Genomic DNA, 25277 nt, shown 5'->3' on the forward strand with positions numbered 1-25277 from the left:
AACTCTGGGCCTGGGCTCTGTCCCTCAGCTCTTCAGCTCAAGGCTAGTGCTCTACCACTTGAGCCACAACACCACTTCTGGCTTTTTCTGCTTATGTGGTACTGAGGAATCGAACCCAGGGCCTCATGCATGCAAGGCAAGCACTCTACCACTGAGCTACCTTCCTAGCTCCTAAACATCTTCTTTAAATTATCTACCTAAATGTAATAACTTACAACTTGAAAGCTCTTCCTCTTGAAGGTATCACTATGAAGTATTGTGGTGATGCTAGAAAAGGAGCAATTTGCAAATCACTGTCAAAAATTTACATAGATTGAGCACTGTGGCTCTATTATCTATTTAGCACTCAAAGCAACCCTCTACCATGATGTGGAGAATAATTTCACAGTCTGCCCAATAATATTTATTTTCATATTAGTCATCACATGGAGAATGATGAAATTCTGTTTCATATCTTTTTAATGAATATGGGTTGTATTTTTCCATTTGGATGATAAAGACCTCACTAACAGTGAACAGTGAATTCCAAAAATACTGAATCCTACAAACCATAAAATAACTAACTTATTTAAATAAACTCTAAGAGGTAACTTAAAAGGTGCATTTGCTTATGAATCTGTTTTTCTTTTTTTTTGTCGGTTGTGGGACTTGAACTCTGGGCCTATGTGCTGTCCCTCAGTTCTTCAACTCAAGGCTAGTGCTCTACCACTTGAGCCACAGAATCACTTCTGCTTTTCTGGTAGTTTATTGGAGATAAGAGTTTCACGGTCTTTCTTGCCTGGGCTGGCTCTGAACCAAGATCCTCAGATCTCAGCCTCCTGAGTACCTAAGATTACAGCCATGAGTCACTGGCACCCAGCATTAGATTTTTTTTTTGTCCATTCCTGGAGCTTGAATTCAGTACCTGAGCACTGTCCCTGAGCTTCTTTTCCTCAAGGCTAGCACTCTACCAAATGAGCCATAGCACTACTCTCGGCTTTTTCAGTTTATGTGGTACTAAGGAGTTGAACCCAGGGTTTCATGCATGCTAGACAAGCACTCTACCACTAAGCCACATTCCCAGCCCGAGATATCATTTATTTATTTTACTAAAGGCAACTAGGGCATAATTGGAGTGTCATCTGGGCAGTTTCTAGACCTACTGAGCCTTTCAATACCTAATTGTCAGAAGAGCTAACCATAAGGCTGCCAAGCCACATCTACGGTGCTTGCTGTGGTGGGGCCCAGGAAGAAGAAACCTGTCTGATGCCCAAATCCAGGCACAAAAGGGTCAGTAGGGTGATGTTGGGGGTCTGTATCTATTAAGTTTTCAGTTCTTTTTTTTTCCTGCCTGAGCTGGCTTTGAACCTTGATCCTCAGATCTCAGCCTCCTGAGTAGCTAGGATTATAAGGCATAGCCACTGGCAACCAGCCCCGATTTCCTCTTTACTTTTGGCATATAAATGAAATTATTTGAATACTTCCTATTTATTTTCTTAGAAAAATGCTATACACAAGAGAGGAAAGTTGTGGTCATCATTTTTTTTTTTGAGTAAGGTCTCAGCTGGATGAGTAGTTTGACAGGTGACAGGTGGAGAAATGTAGAAACTGCAGCACGGAGGTCTGTTAGTCCAAAGACAATGTGAGACAAGGACTTATATCTTGCTGAATTGTCTTGAGAGTGTAAAGGTTGTAGACAACTTGTGTGTGTGCATATGCACACACATCAATACTGAGACTTGAAACCAGGGCCCTGTGGTCTCACTTCTTTTTTTCCTATTTCAAGTGGCACTCTGTTACTTGAGCTACACCTCCACTTCTAGCTTTTTGCTAGTTAATTGGAGCAAAGAGTTTCACAAACTTCCCTGCCTCACCTGACTTCAAACCAGTATCCTCAAATGTCAGCCTCCTGAGTAGCTGGGATTACAGGCTTGAGCCACCAAAACCTGATGGAGACAAAGTGTTATGAGCATTAAGGAACTCAAGGAGCAGGGTGCCTTTTGTTGGGTCACGTCTGTACCCTTGCCTACTCGGTAAGCTGAGATCTGAGGATTATGGTTCAAAGCCAGCCCAGGCAGAAAAGTGTGTAAGACACTAATCTCGTTAATTACCAAAACATCCAGAAGTGGAGATGTGGTAGAGCACAAGTGGTAGTGTGCTAGTCTTGAGCAACAAAGCTCAGGGTCTGTGCCCAGACCCTGAGTTCAAGCCACAGAACTGGCACCAAAAAGAAAAGAACTCAGAGAATAGAGATGACAGTGGCCCCAGTGGTAAAGGACTTGCTTAGCACTATACAAGGTTCTGAACACTACAAAGAAAAAAAAAGAAAAAAAAAACTGGACAAAGGTGGCTCATGCCTGAAATTCTAGCTACTCAGGAGTCTGAGATATGAGGATCACTGATCAAAGCCTGCCAGAGCAGGAAAACCCCTGAGACTCTTGTCACTAATTAACTACCTGAAAAGCCAGAAGTGAAGCTGTGGCTCAAGTGGTAGAGCACTAGTCTTGAACAAAAAAGCTCAGGAACAGTATCTAGGCCCTGAGTTCAAGCCCTAGGACTAGCACAAAGAAGGAAAAAGAAAATCCTTCTGAGAATATTGCTCCCATGAATTCTTCCTTTAGCATATACTAGAAAATTAGCCTCAAATAATGAATATTACTAAAGAGGCCAAGATTTAAGGATGGTGGCTTTGATCATTAATACCAAAAGGGAACGTCAAACATGTACTTCCTAGTAAGAGCCTGTGAAGCAGGAGTGTTCAGAATAATTGGTTCTAAGTTTAATCATGATGCAAAACTAATAGAGGAAGAGATAATTTTTATCTGTCTATCTAATAGATCTATCTATTTTTGTGTTTGTCCTGGTGCTTGAACTCCAGGCCTGGGCAACTCTCCTTTTGCTCAAGGCTAGTGCTCTATCACTTGAACCACAGCTCCACTTCTAGTTTTTGGTGGTTAATTGGAGATAAATTTGATTTGTCTGCCTGGGCTGGCTTTGTACCTCAGTCCTCAGATTTCAGCCTGCTGAGTAGCTAGGATTACAAGTGTGAGCCACCAGTGCCTTGCTAGGGAGAGGCCAGTTTGAGGGACTATTTGGAGTCACACAGATGCTGGATCCAAAGAGGAAGAGGGAAGGGATGAATCAAGGTGACAGTGACTTGTGTGAAGGTCACTTTCCACTTTTTATCTTTGGTTGATGACATCAGGATTTCTCCTGTGGCCTCTGAATCACACAAATTGTTTTGACTTAATTCTGGATCTCAGATGAGGAAGACTGAGTTAATCACACAGCTCAATTCCTACTGCATTATCATGACTAGTCTGTGCCAGACCCTTCTCCTGTTCGATTTATTTCCTATTAACCCAATGCCACTTGCATATCTTTCCTCTCCCAAGGCCTGCATTCTAATTTACTGAAGGTGGATGTGATTGCCTGATTTCATACAATTAGCATCTGCGAGTCTGTGTGTGTTTCTTTTCTTTTGTGCCAGTCCTAGGGCTTGAACTCAGGGTTTGCGTCCTGAGCTTTTGTGCTGAAGGCTAACACTCTACCACTTCAGTTACAGCTCCACTTCTGGCTTTGTTGCTGTTGTTGTTGTTAGTTGGAGATAAAAATCTCACAAATTTTCTTGACTAGACTGGCTTCAAACTGCAACCTTCAGATCTCCTGAGTAGCTAGGATTACAGGCATTGAGCCACCAGCACCCAGGCACATGTATTTTTGTTCACAAAACATGTGCATAACATGCATCTGAGCATTGTGCTCCAGTGCTGTGAGTGCAGCCATGCTGTAACATGCACACTGGATCTGTGGCTTCTAGCAGTCCATGAGGACAAGCACCAATTTCAATAAACTATTGGCCTGGGCCAAATTACCTCTCATTCGGTATGCCACAAATACTGCCTATGTCCCCTTATGTACCTGACACTATTTGTCCTGCAAAAGTCTAAATACTGTGCAGGCTTGTAAGAGCAAGTATTTACTGATGTTACATATAGGATCAGACACAGCACCAGGTCCTGGGCTGATAACGGAAAACAAGACAATGTGCTTGCTCTCCCACACTTTTATCAGGATGTATAAAAACAATAAAAATTTCATAGGTAGTAAAAAAATCTTTATGCAGAGAATTGTAACATGATGTGGTACTGATTGTTACTTCTATTAGGTACATAAGAATAACCTAGAGGGGGGCTGGGAAGGTGGCTCAGTGGTAGAGTGCTTGCCTTGCATGCATGAGGCCCTGAGTTCGATTCCTCAGCACCACATACACAGAAAAAGCTGGAAGTGGGTGCTATGGCTTAAGTGGTAGAGTGCTAGGCTTGAGCTGAAGAGGTCAGAACAGTGCCCAGGCCCAGAGTTCAAGCTCCTCGACCAGCAAAAAAAAAAGAATAACCTAGAGGGGGTGCTGGTGGCTCATGCCTGTAATCTTAGCTACTCAGGAGGCTGAGATCTGAGGACTGCAGTTGGAAGACAGCCTGGCAGGAAAGTCCATGAGACTCTTATCTCCAATTAACCACCAAAAAGCTGGATATGGAGTTGTGGCTCAAATAGTAGAGCATTAAGCCTTGAGTGCAAAAGCTCAGGGACAGCTCCCAGGCCCTGAGTTAAAGTCCCAGGACCGGCACAAAAGAAAAGAAGAGAAAAGAATAATCATTAGAGATAACACCTTGACTGATAAGAAAAAGTCTGCTAAGCATGGCACATAGAAAGGTCCTTAGGAAGAAATAACTTGGACAATTGGGGGAGCAGCAAGAAGGCCAGGGTAGGTAGATTGCTAGAAATAGAGTAAGATGGAAGATAATTGTACCCATATTCATTATCACAAACTTAGCAAGTTAAAGCAAACGTGTACCTCACAGTTTCTGTGGATGAGGAATTCAGGAACAGATTAGCTGGATCTTCTGTCAAGCTGCAGTTAAGATGTAGGTCAGGTTGGCACTGGCACTGGTGGCCTCACATGTGTGATCCTAGCTACTCAGGAGGCTGAGATATGAGGAGCCCAGTTTGAGGCCAGATCAAACAGGACAATCTGAGACTCTTATATCCAATTCATCTCCAGAAGCTAGAAGTGGAGCTATGGCTCAAGTGGTAGAGTGCTAACCTTGAGCAAAAAAGCTCAGAAACAGTACCCAGGTCCTGAGTTCAAGCCCTAGAACCCCTCCCCCCCCCCACCCCCCCCTCCCCCCCCCCCCCCCCCCCGACATTGGCCAAGTTCTTAAGGATTTGCTTCCAAGCTGAAGTAGTTGCTACCAATCCAAGCTGTAGGGTTGAAGGACTCAACGTCTTGCTTGCTGCCAACTAGAGATGCCCTCAGTGCCTTGTTGGGTAGACTTCTCAACATGGCTGCTTGCTTCCTCCAAACCAACAGAGGGGTCTTCTAGCATCTAATATAATGCTATTATAGATGCAACACCTCAGGCTGGGAATGTGGCTTTGTGGTAGACGGCTTGCCTACCATGCATGAAGCCGAGGGTTCGATTCCTCCCTACCACATAAACAGAAAAAGCTGAAAGTGGTGCTGTGGCTCAAGTGGTAGAGCACTAGCCTTGAGCAAAAAAGCTCAGAGATAGTGCCCAGGACCTGAGTTCAAGCCCCAGGATTGGCAAAAAAAAAAAAAAAAAGAAGCAGCAATATCTCATCCCCTGTGTTGTATACCATGGCTAAATCACATCCAGGCCCGGCCCTTCCCATGGGGCAGGGAATATACAAGAAACAAACACCTAGAGCTGGGTCCACTTTAGATTGTTGGAGAACTTCTCTTTGGAAGGTTTTATTTTTTTAGGGGGGGGAGGGTATGCCAGTCCTGGGTCTTGAACTCAGGGCCTGGACACTGTCCTTGAGCTTTTTAGCTCAGGGCTTAGTGCTCCACCACTTGAACCACAGCTCCATTTCTGGCTTTTTGGTGGCTAATTAGAGATGAAGACTCTCATAGTCCTCCCTGCCCAGACTGGCTTTGAACCGTGATCCTCAGATCTCAGACTCCTGAATAGACAGGATTGTGTGAGCCATTTGGTACCTGGCAATATCATTTTTATCTTAGGGTGCTAATAGTTGAACCTAGGGTTCCCCATATGCTGTGTATTTTATTTTTCGGTAGTCCTGGGGCTTGAATTCAGGGCCTGGGCACTGTCCCTGAGCTTATTTTGCTCAAGGCTAGCACTCTATCACTTGAGCCACAGCACCACTTCCGACTTTTTCTGTGTACGTGGTACTGGGGAATTGAACCCAGGGCTTCATGCAAGCTAAGCAAGCACTCTACCACTAAGCCACATTTCCAGCCCACATATTATATATTCTACTGCTGAGCCATACCCCATACTACCATCTTAAGTAATAGTTTTGTTTGTTGGTTTGTTCTGTTGCTAAGCAGGATGGATAACCTTTAGGAGTTTTGTTTTGTTTTTTTGGTTGGTCATGGGGCTTGAACTCTGGGCTTGGGCGCTGTCCCTGTGCTCAGCAGCTCAAGGTGAGTGCTCTAACCCCTTGAGCCAAAGCACCACTTCTGGTTTTCTAGTGGTTTATTGGAGATAAGAGTCTCGCAGACTTTCCTGCCCAGGCTGGCTTTGAACGGTGATCCTCAGCTCTCAGCCTCCTGAGTAGCTAGGATTACATGCATGAGCCACTGGCAACCGGCTCCTTTAGGAGTATTGAGCAAGGTATTCTGCTCCACTGTCTAGAGGAAATGATAGTGGGGCCATAAGATGGTAAGACATCCAGGGGAAGCTGCTGTCATAACCTGTACTTCAGGGATAGCATATACAGAGAGGTGGGCAGAATAGACATCAACTTGACTTATTGCAAATTATGTTTTTTGCCTAAGTTCAGAAACTCCTTAAAGAAGCCAGAATTAGAACTGCCTATTTGGTTTCAATCCATTTCTCCTTCTACTGTGCCATGACAGGTGCTGTGACATAGATACAGCATGTTGTTTCTATTCCAACCTGCATTTCCTGCTTCCTCTCTCACCTCCAATTTAGTGTCACACAAGCAAGCAAGCTCGCTGATGGTTAATTGGAGATAACAGTCTCAGGGACTTTCTTGCCTGGGCCAGCTTTGAACTGTGATACTAAGATTTTAGCTTCCTGAGTAACTAGGATGACAAGCTTAAGCTACCAGTACCTGGCTTGTCTCTTCACTTAGTTATAGACTAAATAGTTGTTGCCAAGGATTTCCTAGATAGGACTGAAAACAATTCAATTTGGTGAAATACTTGGACACAGGACAAGTAATTATTATTATTATTATTATTGGTGCCACTCCTGAGGCTTGGACTCAGGGCCTGGGTGCTGTCCCTAAGCTTTTTTTCCTCAAGACTAGCGCTCAACCACTTGAACCACAGCTTACTTCCGGCTTTTCTGGCGGTTAACTGGAGATGAGTCTCATAGACTTTCCTGCCCAGGCTGGTTTTGCACCATGATCCTCAGATCTGTCTCCTCAGTAGCTAGGATTTGAAGGTGTGAGACACTGGCCTTTTCTTCTATTTATGCAGTCATAATTTTATGCAACCATATGTTTGTTTTTTTTTACCAGCTCTGATTGCTAATGAATGAAACTCTTTCAAAGCTACAAATAACACAGGCTAAATAAAATCAAGCCTATTCCTGAAGGCTGTAAAATCACCTACTCCACTGGCGCGACCAGGACCTGGGCTTTCCGCTCCCCTCCGTCCCTCCATAAAACGTGCCCTGGGGGCCTTTCAACCGTGGGTACCCACCCTAAGCCAAAGGGCCTGAGGGCCAGTTTAAGCGGCAATGCCGCCAAGGTGGCGCGGCTCCCTGGCGGGATTGAAATCACCTGTTCAAGGTGGGGCAGTCGGTTTGCGGGTCGGGCCAGGAAGGCACGGCTCCTGCCAGCCGGTGATCCGATTCACTCCAGCCACCTGGCGGCCAGCGATCTGCGCAAGCGCGAAGTCACGCGCCCTCTCCCGCCAGACTGACCGTCCTAGATGGGCGGGGTCACAGGAAGGAGGCGGGACCACAGGAAAGAGGCGGGCCTGGGGCCCGGCGCGAGCGCCTGAAGGGGCGGGGCCTAGGGCGAGCCCTATAAAATTGGTGCGCGCGCTCGGCGGAAAGGGCGGGCCTGGGCGCGGGCGGAGGCGGCTGAGGCGGCTGAGGCGGCTGAGGCGCGGAGTCTGTGGTGCCTGTGGTGCCGCAGACTCTGCGGGCGAGGCCGGGCGGGGACGCGGGAGGAGACTGGAGGACACTCACGAGTGCGGGGTGGCGCCGGTCCACCTGCGCGGCTCGCCTGGCTCCCGCTGGCTTTCGGAGGCGGGCGCGGGCTGCGGCGGGCGCGGCGGCCAGGGGAGGTGAAGCCGGCCGGTGGCGGCCTCGGTGGGCGCGGTCGGCGTGGCGAGGGCCGGGGTGGGGGCGCCATGTAGAGCGGGGTCGGCATCCTGGGCAGCGGCGCCTGCCTTCCCCCAGCCCTGCCTCCCAGCGGCCTTGCAAGAGTGACCCCCGCGTCCCCAGGGCGGTGGGAATGGGAGGCGTGGGCCCTGTTAGGGCCGGGAGACCCCTCAGCTCTGTCGGGGTGCAAGGAGCCCTGATGCCTTGACATTGGGGTTCTCCAGAGAGGAACGGGGGGGGGGGTGCCTAGCTACCCGGGGCCACTGATGGGCTCAGTGGAGGGCTCACTCACCCCAGTGATAAGCTGGTAGGCCACCTGGGATGTGAAACCACAAGAAATGATGATGGGGTTCACCTCTGGAGAGTTGCCTGGTCATCTGCCTAGCAATGATGAACTTATTTCTAGGTCTTAGAGATCTAACCAGAGCTATCCTAGGGAATTGAGGTTTCTGTTCTAGAAACTGTTGGGAGATTGTCATTTACCTGTTTTTCATGACTGAGGGTGGGCAGTGAGGGGTTAGAAAGAGGGTCCAATGGCCATCCCTTGACCGTAGAAAATCCAGCATGTTTTGTCCTTCTGTGAAGAGAGGAGCTGGAAGCTATTGCTTGATTAGCAGTTCTTCCTCCCTGTGGAAAATCGAACTTCTGGAAGCATCCTCGATGTTGTAGATTTTGCCAACATAAAGGCAATCCTTACTGGCTTCCGTTTTGCCATAATCACCTTCAAAGTTGTGGGATAGAAGTGCAGTATCTGAAGCACTATTAGGTCCTATTACTGTTTGACTGAATATTCTTGTCTTGTCCTCCAGCATCATCTGTTTCCATGGTGCGACTCTCTTCATCCCCTTGTAGTTACCAGTCACCTTCAGGCCATTCAGAGGAGGGAAGAGACCGGAATATGAAGTCAGCCAAGCCCCAAGTGAATCACAGTCAGCCTGGGGAAAGCCAGCAGGCTACCCTTGTTTCTGCTGCATCTCCTTCCCAGGCATATGAGACCTATATCGATAATGGACTCATATGTCTTAAACACAAAATTAGAAACATCGAGAAAAAGAAGGTAATTCTCCCATCTCTCAGACTTGTATATGCACAAGTTTAAAGAGCTGACATTTTCTTTATATCAAATATCATAGGTCTTCCTTCCTGACAGTTTGACTGACCTTGGGATTTACTTGCCTGAGAATAAACAAGCAGGCTAAATGGTGGATGTATGAAATATTTGTTTCATCTGTCATCACAGCTGAGAAACGATATTCTTTAGAGTAAAATTATGAATGCTGAGCTTGAAATACATTAGATATTTTAGGTTACATGGATTCCTTGAGTGTAGTATTAATGTGTCTTCTAGATGAGTAATGTGTCGATTTTTTTTTTATTGTGAAAATACTGAACAGAGGGGTTACCATTACATGGGTAAGGTAATGAGTGCATTTCTTATCAAGCATTGTTGTCTCCTTTGTTTCCCCTTCCCATCCCTTCTTATCCCCCCCCCCCATGTGCTGATTTTTAAGCATGCTTTCCTGTGACTTTCTGCAGAGTGGATATTGCAGTAGAGTTGCTGCAGTTCTTGGAAGCTTTAACTGGTGGAGCCAGAAAAAATGTTTCAACACTAATTTTTGTGTTGCTAGGTATTGGTTTAAGACTGGTTTGTGAAAGTATTGTAGACAGCTTTGTAAAGAAATTCAGGATTCATCATCAGCCTGATGTTACAGTAAATGCTGATGCAAAGTCATTCCTGAGTCATGTAGCCTGTGAAACAGTACTTCTTGTTGCTTTGTTGTATCATGATTCTTTTGCTTTCAACAATTAAGCAGCTAATTAAGGCTGAATGATTCACTATATGGCCCTATGTGCTGGCAGACATTTTTTTGTCTAAGTCCTAGTTAAACCTTAGGAAAGTTACTTTTACTGGAGGGATTTGAAGAAATTTGTGCGTGTGTGTGTGCGCACGTGTGTGTGGGTGCAAGTATGCGCACATGTTTGTGTATGGGTTTGGGGGCTTGAATGCAGTCCCTGAGTGTGGTCCCTGAGATTTTTTTGCTCAAGGCTAGCACTCTATCAATTGAGCCACAGCTTCACTTCTGGGTTTTTTAGGTAGTTAATGAGTCTCATGGACTTCCCTGATTGGGCTGGCTTTGAACCATGATCCTCAAATCTCAGCCTCTTGAGTAGCTAGGATTACAGATGTGTGTCAACCAGATTCTGTCTCCCTGCTGTGCTTTTAAAAGCTAGAGAGGTGTGAAGAAGGGTCAGTTGCTAATAGCTTTTCTAGCTCTCACTGTTTTTCTCTTGAATGAATACAGTTGATCACTGTGGGATAAAGTGGGTTTTCCCAGTCAGTACAAATCCCTACCACTATGAGAACTAGTGAGAGCCAGATGTACTAGTGGAGATTCACTAGTGGCTTTAGTCTTTTAAAAATAATAAGTGGAGAAACTGCATGTGTGGCTAGCTATTCTCTCTAGAGTAACTACAGTACTTCTTTCTATTCCTATCTGGAAGTACTCGTGCTTTTGTTTGAAGCTTCTGTAACAGTGTTTTAAGACTTTATTTATTTATGTTTGTGGAGCTTGAATACAGGGCCTGGGCGCTATCCATTAGCCTCTCTGTGCTCAAGGTTAGCACTCTACCATTTGAGCTACAGCACCACTTCCGATTTTTGAGTAGTTAATTTGAAATAAGAGTCTCACAGAGACTTTTCTTCCTGGGCCACCTTCAAACCATGGTCCTTAGATCTCAGCCTCCTGTGTAGCTAGTATTACAAATGTGAGCCATCAGGGCCCAGCTGTTTTAAGACTTTAAAGCCAATGTAAAAGAAGTCTGAAAAATACTTGTAGAATACTATAAATATAGTTGGTCTTTGTCATTTATGGACCAATAAATGCAATTTATTTTTCATGCATTACCTTAAATAGCAAATCTAGTATAAACATAGCTTCACAATGTAGCTTCTATAGTGCAAGAAAAAAGAATTTTACATTTCTGTACTTGCATTGTAAAGTTTTTTGTTAGGGGAAAGACCACATAATTCTATGTATCTGAACTAGTACTAGTGGTTTAAGAATGAAGTTACAGCAGGACTGTTCAGCATGGACACTACTGACATTTTTTTTTGCCAGATAATTCCTTGTTATGAGGCTGTCTTGGAAATTGTGAGGATATTTAGTGGTGTCTCTGGCCAGCTTTTTCTGTTTATGTGGTACTGGGAAATCTAACCGAAGGCTTCATGCCTATAACCACTCTACTACTAAGCCACATTCCCAGTCCACTTACCCCATCATCAGTAAAATGAGACTATTACCTATATCAGAGTTGTGAAAAGGGAAGCTACACTGCTTTTCACCTCCAGCACAGTCCTGCTGCTTTCACTTTGGGGTGGATCTTGGATACATGGCTCCTGCGGGCATATTTTACCCCATTAGAGGCACTTTCCTATTGAAAGAGTGGTAAGTGGGTAAGTCAGAATGTTTGCTATGTCAGCATCAGAGTATCCCAGAATTCATGACTTGTAATTGTATTTTTCGATATGCTCTGAGAGCTAAGGCCCCTGGACCTTTGGAGAGAAACTCCTGAAGCCCAAAGTCAGCCTGGCTGGAGGGGGAAGTTTCTCATTTTTCCTTAGCCAGTGCCCAAATGACAAATGAGCCCCCTTGATTCCATGGGACAAAGTCCAGCTACTCAAAGCAGGCTATGTGTGTTTTTCTCCTCCAGACTAGAACTCATATACAGTAGCTGTATGTCTGTAGTAAAATACTATTTTTACAGATTGACAGCTTACTTTTTTCCCCCAAAGGAATACTATCTTGTATTGTTTATTTGCCTTAATTTTATAACTGACTATAATAGATGTTTTGTTTCATAGCTCAAACTGGAAGATTACAAGGATCGCCTAAAAAATGGAGAGCAACTTAACCCAGACCAGTTGGTAAGTGGCTTACATGATCCTTGGTCAGACCTGGTTTCTTTTTCTCATTAAAACTCTAGGTGGCTTTAATGATAGGCTGAAAGGGAGTTAGAATCTACTGGCTCTCTCTAAAGACGGTGTCATATTTGTTTATGATGTCTTACAGATTGGCTTTATTTCTGCTGTCTGATAGGTGGTTTAGGTTAAATAGGATGAAAATGTAAAGCAGCTTAGTTACTATCTAGAATTAAATTTATGCTAGGATAGATTGAAAGAGAAGTTTTTTCAGTATTTTTTCTCAGTATTTACTGTAGCTTATCTCTAGTTTCTCCAGTTGCTTATCCATGTTTTTTTTTTTTTTTCTTTTTTTCTGTCGTGGGGCTTGAATACTGGGCCTGGACGCTGACCTTGAGCTCTTCAGCTTAAGGCTAGTGCTCTACCACTTGAGCCACAGTGACACTTGCAGTTTTCAGGTAGTTAATTGGAGATAAGAGTCTCACCGATGCCCCCCCCCCTCCCTCCTGAGTAGGTAAGATTACAGGCATGAGCCACCAGTGCCTGGCCCTGTGGTATTTTTTTTTTTTTTTTCATGGTTTTCCTGTACTTTTTTGCCTTGGATTTCCATGACCCTGGTAGACGCGATTATCTGATAAGCTGTCTGGCTTACCGCCTCTTTTTGGTCCTGGAGATTGAATTTAGAACTTTATACATGCCAAGCATACGCTGTACTTCTGAAGTATACTCCTACCTCTGATACCTAGCCTTTTAAAATTTAACCTTAGTGAAGTTGAGTGCTGGTGGCTCATTGAAATCCTAGCTCTTCAGGAGACTGAGATTTGAAAATTGAGGTTCAAAGTTAGCCCCAGCAGGAAAATCCATGACACTCCAATTAATCTCTAAAATTGGATTTTCTCCGATAAGTCACTAAAAAAGCAGGAAGTGGAGCTATAGCTCAAGTGGTAGAGTGTTAGGCTTGAGCAAAAAAGGTCAGGTACAGCACCTAGCATTCAGGGCCCTGACTTCAAACCCTAGAACTGGCACACGCACAAAATTAACATTACTGTATGAACGTAGAGTTGAGGCATGGCTCAAGTGATAGACACCAACCATCCTTAAGCACAAAAACTGAGAGAGAATTACTCTTCGTTCAAGTCTCTGGTATTGACATTCACATCCACACATAAAAATCTTTACTGTAAATATAGAAATATGTATCTTTTTTCCTTTACATTGTTTAACTTGGTTCACAGTATACCTGGTAATGGTAAATTTTAACTAATTTGTAAAAAAGAGTCTTTACAATATGGAATAAAAGAATACTTCCTTGATGTTTTATGTTTTGAGTTGATCTTATTCCTGGTTTCTTAGAAGGGACAAAATTTATGTAAAAGTTATTTGATTTAGTTCGTGAGTCTGATATCTTTTTCAACTATAATTTTTGTATCATAGATACTGGTATTCAAGGATTTTCTCATTTACTGAGTTGTCTTCTCTAACTCAAAAGTTTTGTGATGTTCTGAATTACAGTTTTGCTGAGGCTCATGTTTTGATTGTGTGGGCTCTGAGAATGGTGTGCAAACATAGCCCATGAGAGGACTTAGCTAGACACCCAGCATTTCAATATGGCTTTGTTTTCAAGTAGTCACATGTTAGAGCCAGTAACATTTGACTTTTCTTTGTATGTATCTTTGAAGGAAGTATTCTGATACAGGAGTGCTTTTCTGAAATGTAGGGAATAAGGTAGGAGGGTTGATTTTCTGAAAGAAATGTCAACAATATGGTATATTTCAAAGCTGTAGCCAGGGAATTTTTTTTTTCTAACTTTCCTTTTTGCCACGTGGTTTCACAGCATAGTCCAGGTTGTCCTTAGACTCATGTTCCTCTCGCCTTTGCCACCTGGAGTGCTGGGATTGCAGCCATATACCACCATGCCCCACCAGGCAAACTGTAATCTTCATATTTCATAACCACTTGTTGTTTCTGCAATGAATATATGAATGTTGATTTCTTTTTTTTTTTTTTTTAATTTTTTTTGGGTCCGGTTGTGGGGCCTAAACTCTGGGCCTGGGCACTGTCCCTCAGCTCTTCAGCTCAAGGCGAGCCCTCTGCCACTTGAGCCACAGCACCACTTCCGGCTTTTTTCTTTTCTGCTTATGTGGTGCTGAGGAATCGAACCCAGAGCCTCAGGCATGCAAGGCAAGCACTCTACCACTGAGCCACCTTCCCAGCCCCGAATGTTGATTTCTTAAGTAATAAGTCAACAGTTGCCAAGAGATCAGTTCTCTGAACTGTGTGTTTTGTTGAGATGGGTTTTCATGAGCTTTTTATCTGAGCTGGCTTTGAACATCAAATCTCCTGATTTCCACCTCATAGGTAACTTGGATTTCAGACATGAGCTACCATGCCCAGCTGAAGTTGCAATTAAAAAATATTATTAACGTGAGCTGGGCGCTGGTGGCTCACGCCTGTAATCCTAGCTACTCAGGAGGCTGAGATCTGAGGATCGCAGTTCAAAGCCAGCCCGGGCAGGAGAGACCGTGAGACTCCTATCTCCAATAAACCACCAGAAAACCGGAAGTGGCGCTGTAGCTCAAGTGGTAGAGCACTCGCCTTGAGCTGAAGAGCTGAGGGACAGCGCCCAGGCCCAGAGTTCAAGCCCCACGACCGACCAAAAAAAAAAAAAAAAAAAAGAAAAAAATATTATTAACGTGTTGTACAGAGGGTCTACCATTTCATAAATCAGATAATGAGTACATTTCTATTTTGGACAAATGTCACTCTTCCTTTACTTTCCCCCAGTTTTCCCCTCCCATTTCTGCCTACAAGTTATATAGTTCACTTTTCACATAGTGTATACTGAATAGCATGATTGCATTTGTTCACTCTTCCTCCCGCCTCCATTTTATTAATAAGTACTTATATAAAGAGGTTATAATTAGCCGGGCGCTGGTGGCTCACGCCTGTAATCCTAGCTACTCAGGAGGCTGAGATCTGAGGATCGTGGTTCAAAGCCAGCCCGGGCAGGAAAGACCGTGAGACTCCTATCTCCAATAAACCACCAGAAAACCAGAAGTGGCGCTGTAGCTCAAGTGGTAGAGCGCTCGCCTTGAGCTGAAGAGCTGAGGGACAGCGCCCAGGCCCAGAGTTCAAGCCCCACGACCGACAAAAAAAAAAAAAAAGAGGTTATAATTGTACAGGCCAGATTATGAGCACAATGCTCACCTCTTTCATCTTTTTACTCCAGTTACCCCTTTCCCTCAAGTTATATAGTTCAATTTTTATATAATGTACATTGAATATAATAACTGCTTTTGTAGCAACTTTTTCTTTTTCTTTTTGTCAGTTGTGGGGCTTGAACTCAGGGCCTAGGTACTGTCTCTGAGCATTTTTGCTCAAGTGCTAGCCACTGGTGTTAGCCACTGGTGCCTGGCTGCTGGACTATGGACTTTTTTTTTTGGTATGGGGCTTGAACTCGGGGCCTGGATGCTGACCCTAGGTTCTTTTGCTCAAGGCTAGTGCTCTACCACTTTGAGCCACAGCACCACTCTGTTTTTCTGGTGGCTAATTAAAGATAAGAATCTCATGGCCTTTCCTGCCTGGGCTGGCTTTGAAGTTCAGTCTTCAGATCTCAGCCTCCTGATTAGCTAAGATTACAGGCATGAACCACCAGTGCCCATTGGTTCTGTTCTTAATTGAAATGGAGATCTCAGTACAAGCTGAGTATCTTTTTGTTGTTGTTGTTGTTGTTGGTTGTGGAGTTTGAACTCAGCCTAGGCTCTGTCCCTCAGCTCTTCAGCTCAAGGCTAGTGCTCTACCACTTGAGCCACAGTGCCACTTGCGGTTTTTCTTAGTAGTTTATTGGAGATGAGTCTCACAGACTTTCCTGCCCAGGCTGGCTTTGAACAGTGATCCTCAGATCTTAGCCTCCTGAGTAGCTAGGATTACAGGTGTGAGCTGCTGGTACCTGGCTAAGTTGAGTATCTTTTAACTAAGTACTTGGGACCAGAATCATTTAAGATTTTTTTTGGACTTTTTGGGATATATTTAACTGCTAGTGGTTGAACATTTCTAATGTGAAAATCTGAAATACTCTAAAATCTGAGAATTTCTAAGCATGGTATTTGAGGACATTTCAGATTATTGGATTTGGGGATGAGGGACGTTAAATTGTCATATGATTCTGTTTAGAATGCAGCGTCTTTGAGGCTCTAGGAACAACCTATTCAAGACAATACCTAGTTTACTGTCAGGGTTATCTTAACTAGTATGAGCCTTATGTTCATGGACTTGATCGTGAGCAGACAGAGAGGAAACAAGCAAGTCCATGTGGACTTGGGGTGGAGTGCTCAGTGGTGAAGTACTTGACTAGCATCTGTAAGGCCCTGGATTCCCAAATCAGCCCTGGGAAGAAATAAGTAAAAGGAAATAGTCAAATGTAGATACAAAGTTGTTAGGAGAATAAGAGATGGTGATGAGGGCTCTAGTCTAGTCTGGAGAGTTTGGACTTAACCCTGAGCTAGGACAAGCCTTAAAAAGTGGGTAAGACTTAGCTAGAGATAGGGGGAAGGAGTAGCTGGCCAGGCAGATGGTACCATACGCTTGAGAAAGAACACAATATTTTCATGAAGACCCTTTCTATGAAACTAGAAAGGAGGCCTGAGTGATATAGTGATGAAACTGAGGGGAAGTTTACATGATTTAGGTCTCTATGTGCCATCAATGTCCAAGGGCATCTGAAATAACATAGGTGTGGCTTAGACTGAGAACAAATACAAATGTTCAGTTTAAAAAAAAAATCACTTTGAAGTTTAAAGAATGATTTGGAAGCCAGGTATTGGTGATTCATGCCTATAATCCTAGCTACTCGGGCGATAGATCTGGGGATAATGGTTCAAAACTAGCCTTGGGGGCTGGGAAGGTGGCTCAGTGGTAGAGCGCTTGCTTTGCATGCTCAAGGCCCTGGGTTCGATTCCTCAGCACCACATAAACAAAAAGAAAAAAGCCGGAAGTGGCGCTGTGGCTCAAATGGTAGAGCGCTAGCCTTGAGCTGAAGAGCTGAGGGACAGCGCCCAGGCCCAGAGTTCAGGCCCCACGACCGGCCCCCCCCCCAAAAAAAAAAAAAAAAAAAAACTAGCCTTGGTAAGAAAGCCTATGAAACTCTTATTTCCAATTTAACCAGCCAAAAAAACTGGAGATGGAGCTGTGGTTCAGGTGGTAGAGCACCAACCTTGAGGGAAAAAGCTCAGGGACAGTGCCCAGGCCTTAAGTTCAGGCTTCAGTACTACACAAAACCACTCTGATTGCAGCATACTGACTTGGAGTTAGTAAATTTAGCAATCTAGGGGAAGGTTAGGGGAACTGTACCAAGGAACTGTGGGAAAGTTGGAGTAAAGTAGCTGAATGTGAGAGGGTAAACTCCATATGGTTTTCTAAGTGAATGTAGGAACCAGAGGGTAGAACCAAAAGTGCTTTCTGTCGTTTTGTTTGTTTGTTTTTGTTTTTGAGTTTTTGGCCATAAGCCCTGAACTCTGGGCCTCAGCTCAAGGCTAGCACTCTACTACTTGAGCCACAGCGCCACTTCTGGCTTTTTCTGCTTATGTGGTGCTGAGGAATCAAACCCAGAGCCTCATGCATGCAAGGCAAGCACTCTATCACTGCGCCACCTTCTCAGTCCTCTCTCATATTTTTAAGTGGTTGGGTGGATGGTAAAACCATGTATTGAATGCAAATATTGTTAGAGAAGATGGTTTTAGGAGAATGTGTACAATAAAGAGCTCAATTATAAACTATTGATTTTAATGTTCCTATGAGTTATCAAGGGGTCGTGTCTAGTAGGTATTTAAGTATATAAGTCTGGAGCATAGGGTTCAGTCTAGAGATACATCACCAGTTTGGCTGCTAATTAAACCATTACAAAAGAGTCTATCATGGGCAAGAATAAAGCAGAACAGAAGCCAAGGACAGAGTTCTGAAGAGCTCTGACATGTAATGTTTGGCTGATAATGGCTAGAAATAAGCACTTACAGGGGTCAGGCATCTTTCTGAGTTGCCCTATATGTATTTTATCATTTAACTGTAATTCATCTTATGTGAATTAGGTCCTATTATGTCTATTTTATGGACACTAAAAACAGGTGAGAAGTTAATGGAAATATTGTTGGTAAATTATTGGAGAAATGGGGGAAAAGGGAAGTGTAATGATATGGAAAGCTAGGGAAACAGGTAGGTGCTGATGCCTTATGCATGTAATCCTAGCTACTCAGGAACCTGAGACATGAGGACTGAGGCCTAGCTTTTTGCTGGTTAATTTGGAGACAGAGTCTTGTACTTTTTTACTCCAGCTGGCTTTGAATTGTAATCCTCAAATCTCAGTCTTCTGATTAGTTAGGATTGAAGGCATGAGCTAAGGGCACCTGGCTTTCCACAAAGATTTGAGTTAAATTCCCTTACCTCCTGCTTATCTCTTATCAGTCCACAACATTTAAAAACTTGCTTCTTTAAAGTGATACTTTCTAGTATCACTTGTTATTCTCTTACAATACTTAATTATGTCTTTATAGGTAGTTATTTACACATACTTTCTATCATATTGTAAATGTCTTCAAGTAGCCAGTTCTTTGTGATACTTTGTACTACTTTTCAGTGGTAAATGAATATTAACAAAGGAATCTTATTGATTTGGTGCTTTGTAAAATCTACAGGCAGGCTGGGAAGTGGAATAGTGCTTGCCTAGCTTGCATGAGCCCTGGGTTTGATTCCTCAGTATCGCATGAACAGAAAAAGTCAGAAGTGGCACTGTGGCTCAAGTGAATGTTAGCCTTGATCAAAAGAAGCTCAGGGACAGTGCCCAGGCTCTGAGTTCAAGCCCCAGGATTGGCAAAAACAAAACAAAACAAAAATAGAATCTACAGGCCTAAGTTAAACTCTCTATATCAGGTAGAATAAGGGCTCTGATTTCTAATGTAAAGAGATTTTCTAAGCTGGGCGCTGGTGGCTCACGCCTGTAATCCTAGCTACTCAGGAGGCTGAGATCTGAGGATCGCGGTTCAAAGCCAGCCCGGGCAGGAGATACCGTGAGACTCCTATCTCCAATAAACCACCAGAAAACCGGAAGTGGTGCTGTAGCTCAAGTGGTAGAGCCCTCGCCCTGAGCTGAAGAGCTGAGGGACAGCGCCCAGGCCCAGAGTTCAATCCCCACGACCGACAAAAAAAAAAAAAAAAAAGAGAGATTTTCTAGCACTAAAATTGAATTTCTAGCAGTAAGCTCAAATTTTTGCATTTAACTTTATATAGCTTCTGATTGCTTTTTTACATTTATTTTTTATTCTTAGTATAAAGGTGATGTACACAGGGTTTGCCATTCCATAAGTCTGATAATGAGTACATTTCTTTTTGGACAATGTCATCCCTTCCCTTGCTCTCTCCCTATTTTTCCCTCAATCCCCACCCACAAATTGTATAGTTCATTTTCAACATGGTGTCTAGTGAATACCAGTGCTCTACTGATTTTTTTTTTTAAGGTAAAGTTTTTTTTAAGGTAAGTTTTCTGTGTTTCTGTAGTAAATGGATAGTTTCTAAAGTCTTTTTTTTTTTTTTTGGTTGGTCATGGGGCTTGAACTCTGGGCTTGGGTGCTATCCCTCAGGTCTTCAGCTCAAGGCTAATGTTCTACCACTTGAGCCACAGCACCACTTTCCCGTTTTTCTGGTAGTTTATTGGAGATAAAAGTCTCATGGACTTTCCTGCCAGGGCTGGCTTTGAATTGTGATCCTCAAATCTCAGCCACCTGAGTAGTTAGGATTATAGGTGTGAGCCACCAGTGTCCGGCAGTTTATAAAATCTTAACTCTCGTGATGTATTTTCTTGAGCCACACCTCCAGCCCATCTGCTGTGTTATGGGAACACTTATTTTGAGATATTTGTTTATACATAGTCACAGAATTGACGTTTTCTTATCTGATTTGATAGGAAGCAGTAGAGAAATATGAAGAAGTGCTACATAATTTGGAATTTGCAAAGGAGCTTCAGAAAACCTTTGCTGGACTGAGCCAAGAAGTGAGTATGTTTGCTTTTCCCAAAACACTTTCAGTCAGTTACCCTGAAGAAAATGTTAGTATCTAATAATAGTATTTGTTTATCACTGGGCTTGCCTTCTCTTTCTTTCTTTCTTTCTTTCTTTCTTTCTTTCTTTCTTTCTTTCTTTCTTTCTTTCTTTCTTTCTTTCTTTCTTTCTTTCTTTCTTTCCTTTCTTTCTTTCTTTCTCTCTCTCTCTTTCCTTCCTTCCTCCTTCCTTCCTTCCTTCCTTCCTTCCTTCCTTCCTTCCTTCCTTCCTTCCTTCCTTCCTTCCTTCCTTCCTTCTTTCCTTCCTTCCTTCCCTCTTTCTCTCCTTCTCTCTTTCTTTCTCTCTTTTGTTTTGGTGGCCGTGGGGTTTGAACTCTGGGCTTGGGTGCTGTCTCTCAGCTCTTCAGCTCAAGGCTAGCACTCTACCACTTGAGCCACAGCGCCACTTCCCATTTTCTGGTGGTTTATTAGAGATAAGAGTCTCATGGTCTTTCCTGCCCGGGCTGGCTTTGAACCACGATCCTCAGATCTCAGCCTCCCAGGTAGTTAGGATTATAAGCATGAGCCACTGACACCAGACTTTATCCACTAGATTTCTGTTAATATTGTACTGGGGATAGGAGATTGAGAAGAGCAGTTTTCTGAGTTTCTGGAATCTGAAGGAAACATGCCTCTTTTCTTTCTGTTTCAGATAGGATTTTGACAATCCTGCCTCAGCCTTAGTGTTAATATTAATGTGCTACCATGCCTGGCTAAACATCTCTCAGAGTTTATTGTTACTGTATCAACAACATATCCATTGGCAGAATCTTAAGAGTTTTTGTTTATCTTCTTGTTGGAAAATATCCAATATGATGAAAACTTTGCATTTAAAACCTATGAGAGGCTGGGCAACATTGGCTCATGCCTATAATCCTAGCTGAGCTCTGAGGATCGCATTTTAAAGCCAGCCTGGGCAGGAAAGTCTGTGAGACTGTTCAATAAACTACTCAGAAAAAGCCAGAAGTGGTGTTGTGGCTCAAGTGGTGGTAGAGCACTATCCTTGAGCACAAAGAGGCTCAGAGACAGTGCCTAGGCCCTGAGTTCAACACACAACACACACAACACACACACACACACACACACACACACACACACACACGCACACACACACACACACACAATTTTTTTTTGCTGGTCCTAAGGCTTGAACTCAGGGCCTGGGTGCTATCCCTGAGCTTTTTTGCTCAAGGTTAGTGCTCTGCCACTTGAGATATAGCTCTACTTTTTTTTTGTTTCATTTTTTTGTTTTTGATAGTAATTGGAGATAAGAGTCTCATGGACTCTTTATTTTGTACATTTTGAATTTTGGAGTAAATGCCTATTTGTAATGAGATATTTTGGGGCTAGGACTGAAGTTTTGAAATGAAAATCATTTGTGTTTTATATATATATATATATATATATATATATATATATATATATATATATATATACACACATAGCCTGAAAGTAATATACTGTATTCAGAGCATCGACAATTTAACTATGATCCATCACAGGCAAGTGCCTGACTTTCAAATCCTTAATCTTTAGCTAATCTTTGATTAGCTAATCACAGGCGATTAGGTGTGGGATTTTCTACTTGAGATGTCATGTTGGTGCTCAGTAAATGTGTGTGTGTGTGTGTGTGTGTGTGTGTGTGTGTGTGTGTGTGTGTGTGTGTGTTAGGTTTTAAATTGAGGGCCTCATACTTGCTAAATAGTATTTTACAACTTAATTCCAAATTTTGGAATTTTCAGTCAAGCATGATCAAACTGTGTTACATTTCTAAGAAAAAGTGTTAACTTTTCAGTTGTGTGTGTGTGTGTGTGTGTGTGTGTGTGTGTGTGTGTTGGTACTGGAGCTTAAACTCAGGGTTTTTTTGTTTTTGTTTTTGTTTTTTCTGGGCACTATTCCTCAGCTCTTTAGCTCAAGGCAAGTGTTCTACCGCTTGAGCTACAGTGCCATTTCCGGTTTTCTGGTGGTTAATTGGTGATATGAATTTCATGGACTTTCCTGCCTGGCCTTTAAACTATGATCCTCAGATCTGAGCCTCCTGAGTAGCTAGGATTACAGGCGTGAGCCACCGGCGCCCGGCACAAACTGAGGGCTTTTTTGCTCAAGGTTGGTGGTCTACCATTTTGTGCAAACCTCCACTTCTGGCTTTTTGCTCATTAATTGGAGATCAGGGTCTCACAGACCTTTCTGCTCAGGCTGGCTTTGAACATTGATCCTCAGATCTCAGTATCCTGAGTCACTAGGATTGTTGGCATGAGCCACTGGCACCTATCTTTCAAGTCCTTATACTTGAGCAAATCTTCTATTAGTTGCACATTGACTTTTTTTTTTCTTTTTCTTTTTGTCAGTCGTGGGGCTTGAACTCTAGGCCTGGGCGCTGTCCTTGAGCTCTTCAGCTCAAGGCTAGCACTCTACCACTTGAGCCACAGTGTCACTTCTGGCCTTTTCTGTTTATGTTGTGCTGAGGAATCAAACCTGGGGCCTCATGCATGCCAGGCAAGCACTTTACTGCTGAGCTACCTTCCCAACCCCGAAAATTGACTTCTAAATTATTTTTCCCCTGGTAATTTTTTTAAAAATCCTCCAAATTAAACTAAAACTCTTTTTGGGAGGGTATTGGTACTAAGGTTTGATCTCAGAGCTTGGGTACTATTCATGAGCTCTTTTGCTCAAGGCTAGTGCTCTACCACTTGTGTCACAGCTCTACTTCCAACTTCTTGGTGGTTAATTGGAAATAAGAGACTCACAGACTTTCCTGCCTAGGCTGGCTTTGAAACGTGATCCTCAGTTCTCAGTCTGAGTAGCTAAGATTATAGGCACAAGCCACTGGAACCCAACCTAAAGCAATTTTCTTTAAACAGTTACCATAAAAGTCTTTACAGCTGGGTGCTGGTGGCTCACACCTGTAACCCTAGCTACTCAGGAGGCTGAGATCTGAGGATCACAGTTCAAAGCCAGCCCAGGCAGGAAAGTCTGTGAGACTCTTATCTCCAATTAACCACCAGAAAACTGCAAGTGGCTCCGTGGCTTAAGTGGAAGAGTGCAAGCCTTGAGCTGAAGAGCTCAGAGACAGTGCCCAGGCTAAGTTCAAGCCCCATGACCGACCAAAAATAACATACATAAGTAAGGAAATGTTCTGTGTTGATAGTATGGACATAATGGTTAATACCTATCATGCTATAGTATAGGCTGGAGTTGAGAGTCAGATATTGGAATTCCTTGGCTCTGGTTATCTGAGACCAATCAGTTTTTTACTCAGTGACTTCTTAGCTGGGAAAGGAGATAGGTTCAATAAACTGGTTGATAGTTGTGAGAATTACCATCTATTCTCAGCTTTCTGGGGTTCAATTCTGTAACATACGAATTGCTAATATGGGTAGTGGACAGTTGTCAACCTGCATTTGTTTTAACAGCTACTGAAAGCACAGAAAAAGGCCCAGAGAAGGGAACAAATGCTAAAGCTTGAGGCTGAGAAGAAAAAGCTCCGAACTATACTCCAGGTTCAATATGTATTGCAGAACTTGACACAGGAACATGTGCAAAATGACTTCAAAGGGGGCTTGAATGGTGCAGTGTATTTGCCTTCAAAAGAACTTGACTACCTCATTAAGTTTTCAAAACTGACCTGCCCTGAACGAAATGAAAGTCTGAGGTAAGTTCTTGAACTAGAACAAAAAGCATTTTAATCTTGTTTTTTAGTTATATGTGTATGTGTGTGTATGTGTGTGTGTGAGTGTGAGTGAGTGAGTGTGTGTTTAGGACAGTGGTTCAAGACCAAACCAGGCAGAAAAGTTCAAGAGAGCCCTTCTGAAAGAAGAGCTAGACCCAGTGTCATCCACTCACTATCCAGACAAGATGAGAAGCCTCACAGAGGCAGATCCAGCACTTGGTAAGAATTGAGATTCTGTCAAAAATACCCAGGAAAAAAAACAGGTCTAGAAGTGTGGCTTAACAGTGGAATGTCTGCCTAGCAAACTCAGGCCCTGAGTTCAAACCCCAGTACTTTGTACAATTAATATACACTAATAAAAATAATTTTAAAAAAAACAGGCTGGGAAGGTGGCTCAGTGGTAGAGTGCTTGCCTTGGGCTGAAGAGCTCAGGGACAGTGCCCAGCGTCCAGGTCCAGGTCCATTACCGACAAAAATAAAAATTTTTAAAAAAAAAAAAGTTTTTTTTTTTTGTTGTTGTTAGTGGTGGTGGTGGTGATAGTCATGGGGCTTGGGTCCTGGGTGCAGTCCCTGAGCTCTTTGGCTCAAGGTTAGCACTCTACCATTTTAAGTCACTGCACCACTTCCAGTTGTCTGGTAGTTAATTGGAGATAAGAGCCTCACAGACTTTTCTGACTGGGCTGGCTTTGAACTGTGATCTTCTGATCTCAGCCTCCTGAGTAGCTAGGATCACAGGTGTGAGCCATGAGCATCCAGCTAATTATTTGCATTTTTATGTATTTTTATTTCTGTTACTTTCTCCTCACTTCAGTAGATTCAGTGATACAGCTGTTGGCAAAACATAATTTGAATAATAAGTTGATCTCTTTAAAGTTAAATGCAGCTCTTAATACTTCCATTGCATTTTCTTTCCTTGAGACATATACTTGATAACCAATGATACTATAGTGCAGCTTTGAATTCTTGATCTATTCTTGATACTTTGATTTGGTGTATGTAATTTTTTTCCCCCATTCCTGGGGCTTGAACACTGTCCTGGGCTTGAACAGGGCCTGGGCACTGTCCCTGATCTTCTTTAGCTCAAAGCTGGCTCTCTTGAGCCACAATGCCACTTGAGCCACTTGAACCACAACACCACTTCTAACTTTTCCTGTTTATGTGGTACTGAGGAATTGAACCCAGGGCTTCATGCATGACTAGCAAGCACTCTACCACTAAGCCACATTCCTAGCCCCTGTAATATTTAGTAACTTTAGGGAAAAATTTTTATCCTTGAAATTC

General features: G+C 43.3%; 1 protein-coding gene across 4 annotated transcripts in view; it reads left to right on the forward strand.

Moving 5' to 3' along the window:
• Positions 1-8072: 8072 nt before the first annotated feature.
• The window catches only part of Caprin2 (caprin family member 2), a 53154-nt gene continuing 35949 nt past the window's right edge, over positions 8073-25277 (forward strand). For 2 of the 4 annotated variants that reach the window (XM_042677684.1, XM_042677686.1), the window contains exons 1-5: positions 8073-8312; positions 9134-9381; positions 12187-12249; positions 20195-20281; positions 23740-23978. In XM_042677684.1, the coding sequence (XP_042533618.1) occupies positions 9148-9381; positions 12187-12249; positions 20195-20281; positions 23740-23978 (623 nt within the window). In that variant the 5' untranslated portion in view covers positions 8073-8312; positions 9134-9147. The remainder of the gene's footprint in view (positions 8313-9133; positions 9382-12186; positions 12250-20194; positions 20282-23739; positions 23979-25277) is intronic. The other 2 variants (XM_042677683.1, XM_042677685.1) reach the window with 1 other exon arrangement.

The sequence above is a fragment of the Dipodomys spectabilis genome, unplaced genomic scaffold (assembly GCF_019054845.1).
Source record: "Dipodomys spectabilis isolate Male_0828 unplaced genomic scaffold, ASM1905484v1 ptg000039l, whole genome shotgun sequence".
NCBI lineage: Eukaryota > Metazoa > Chordata > Mammalia > Rodentia > Heteromyidae > Dipodomys > Dipodomys spectabilis.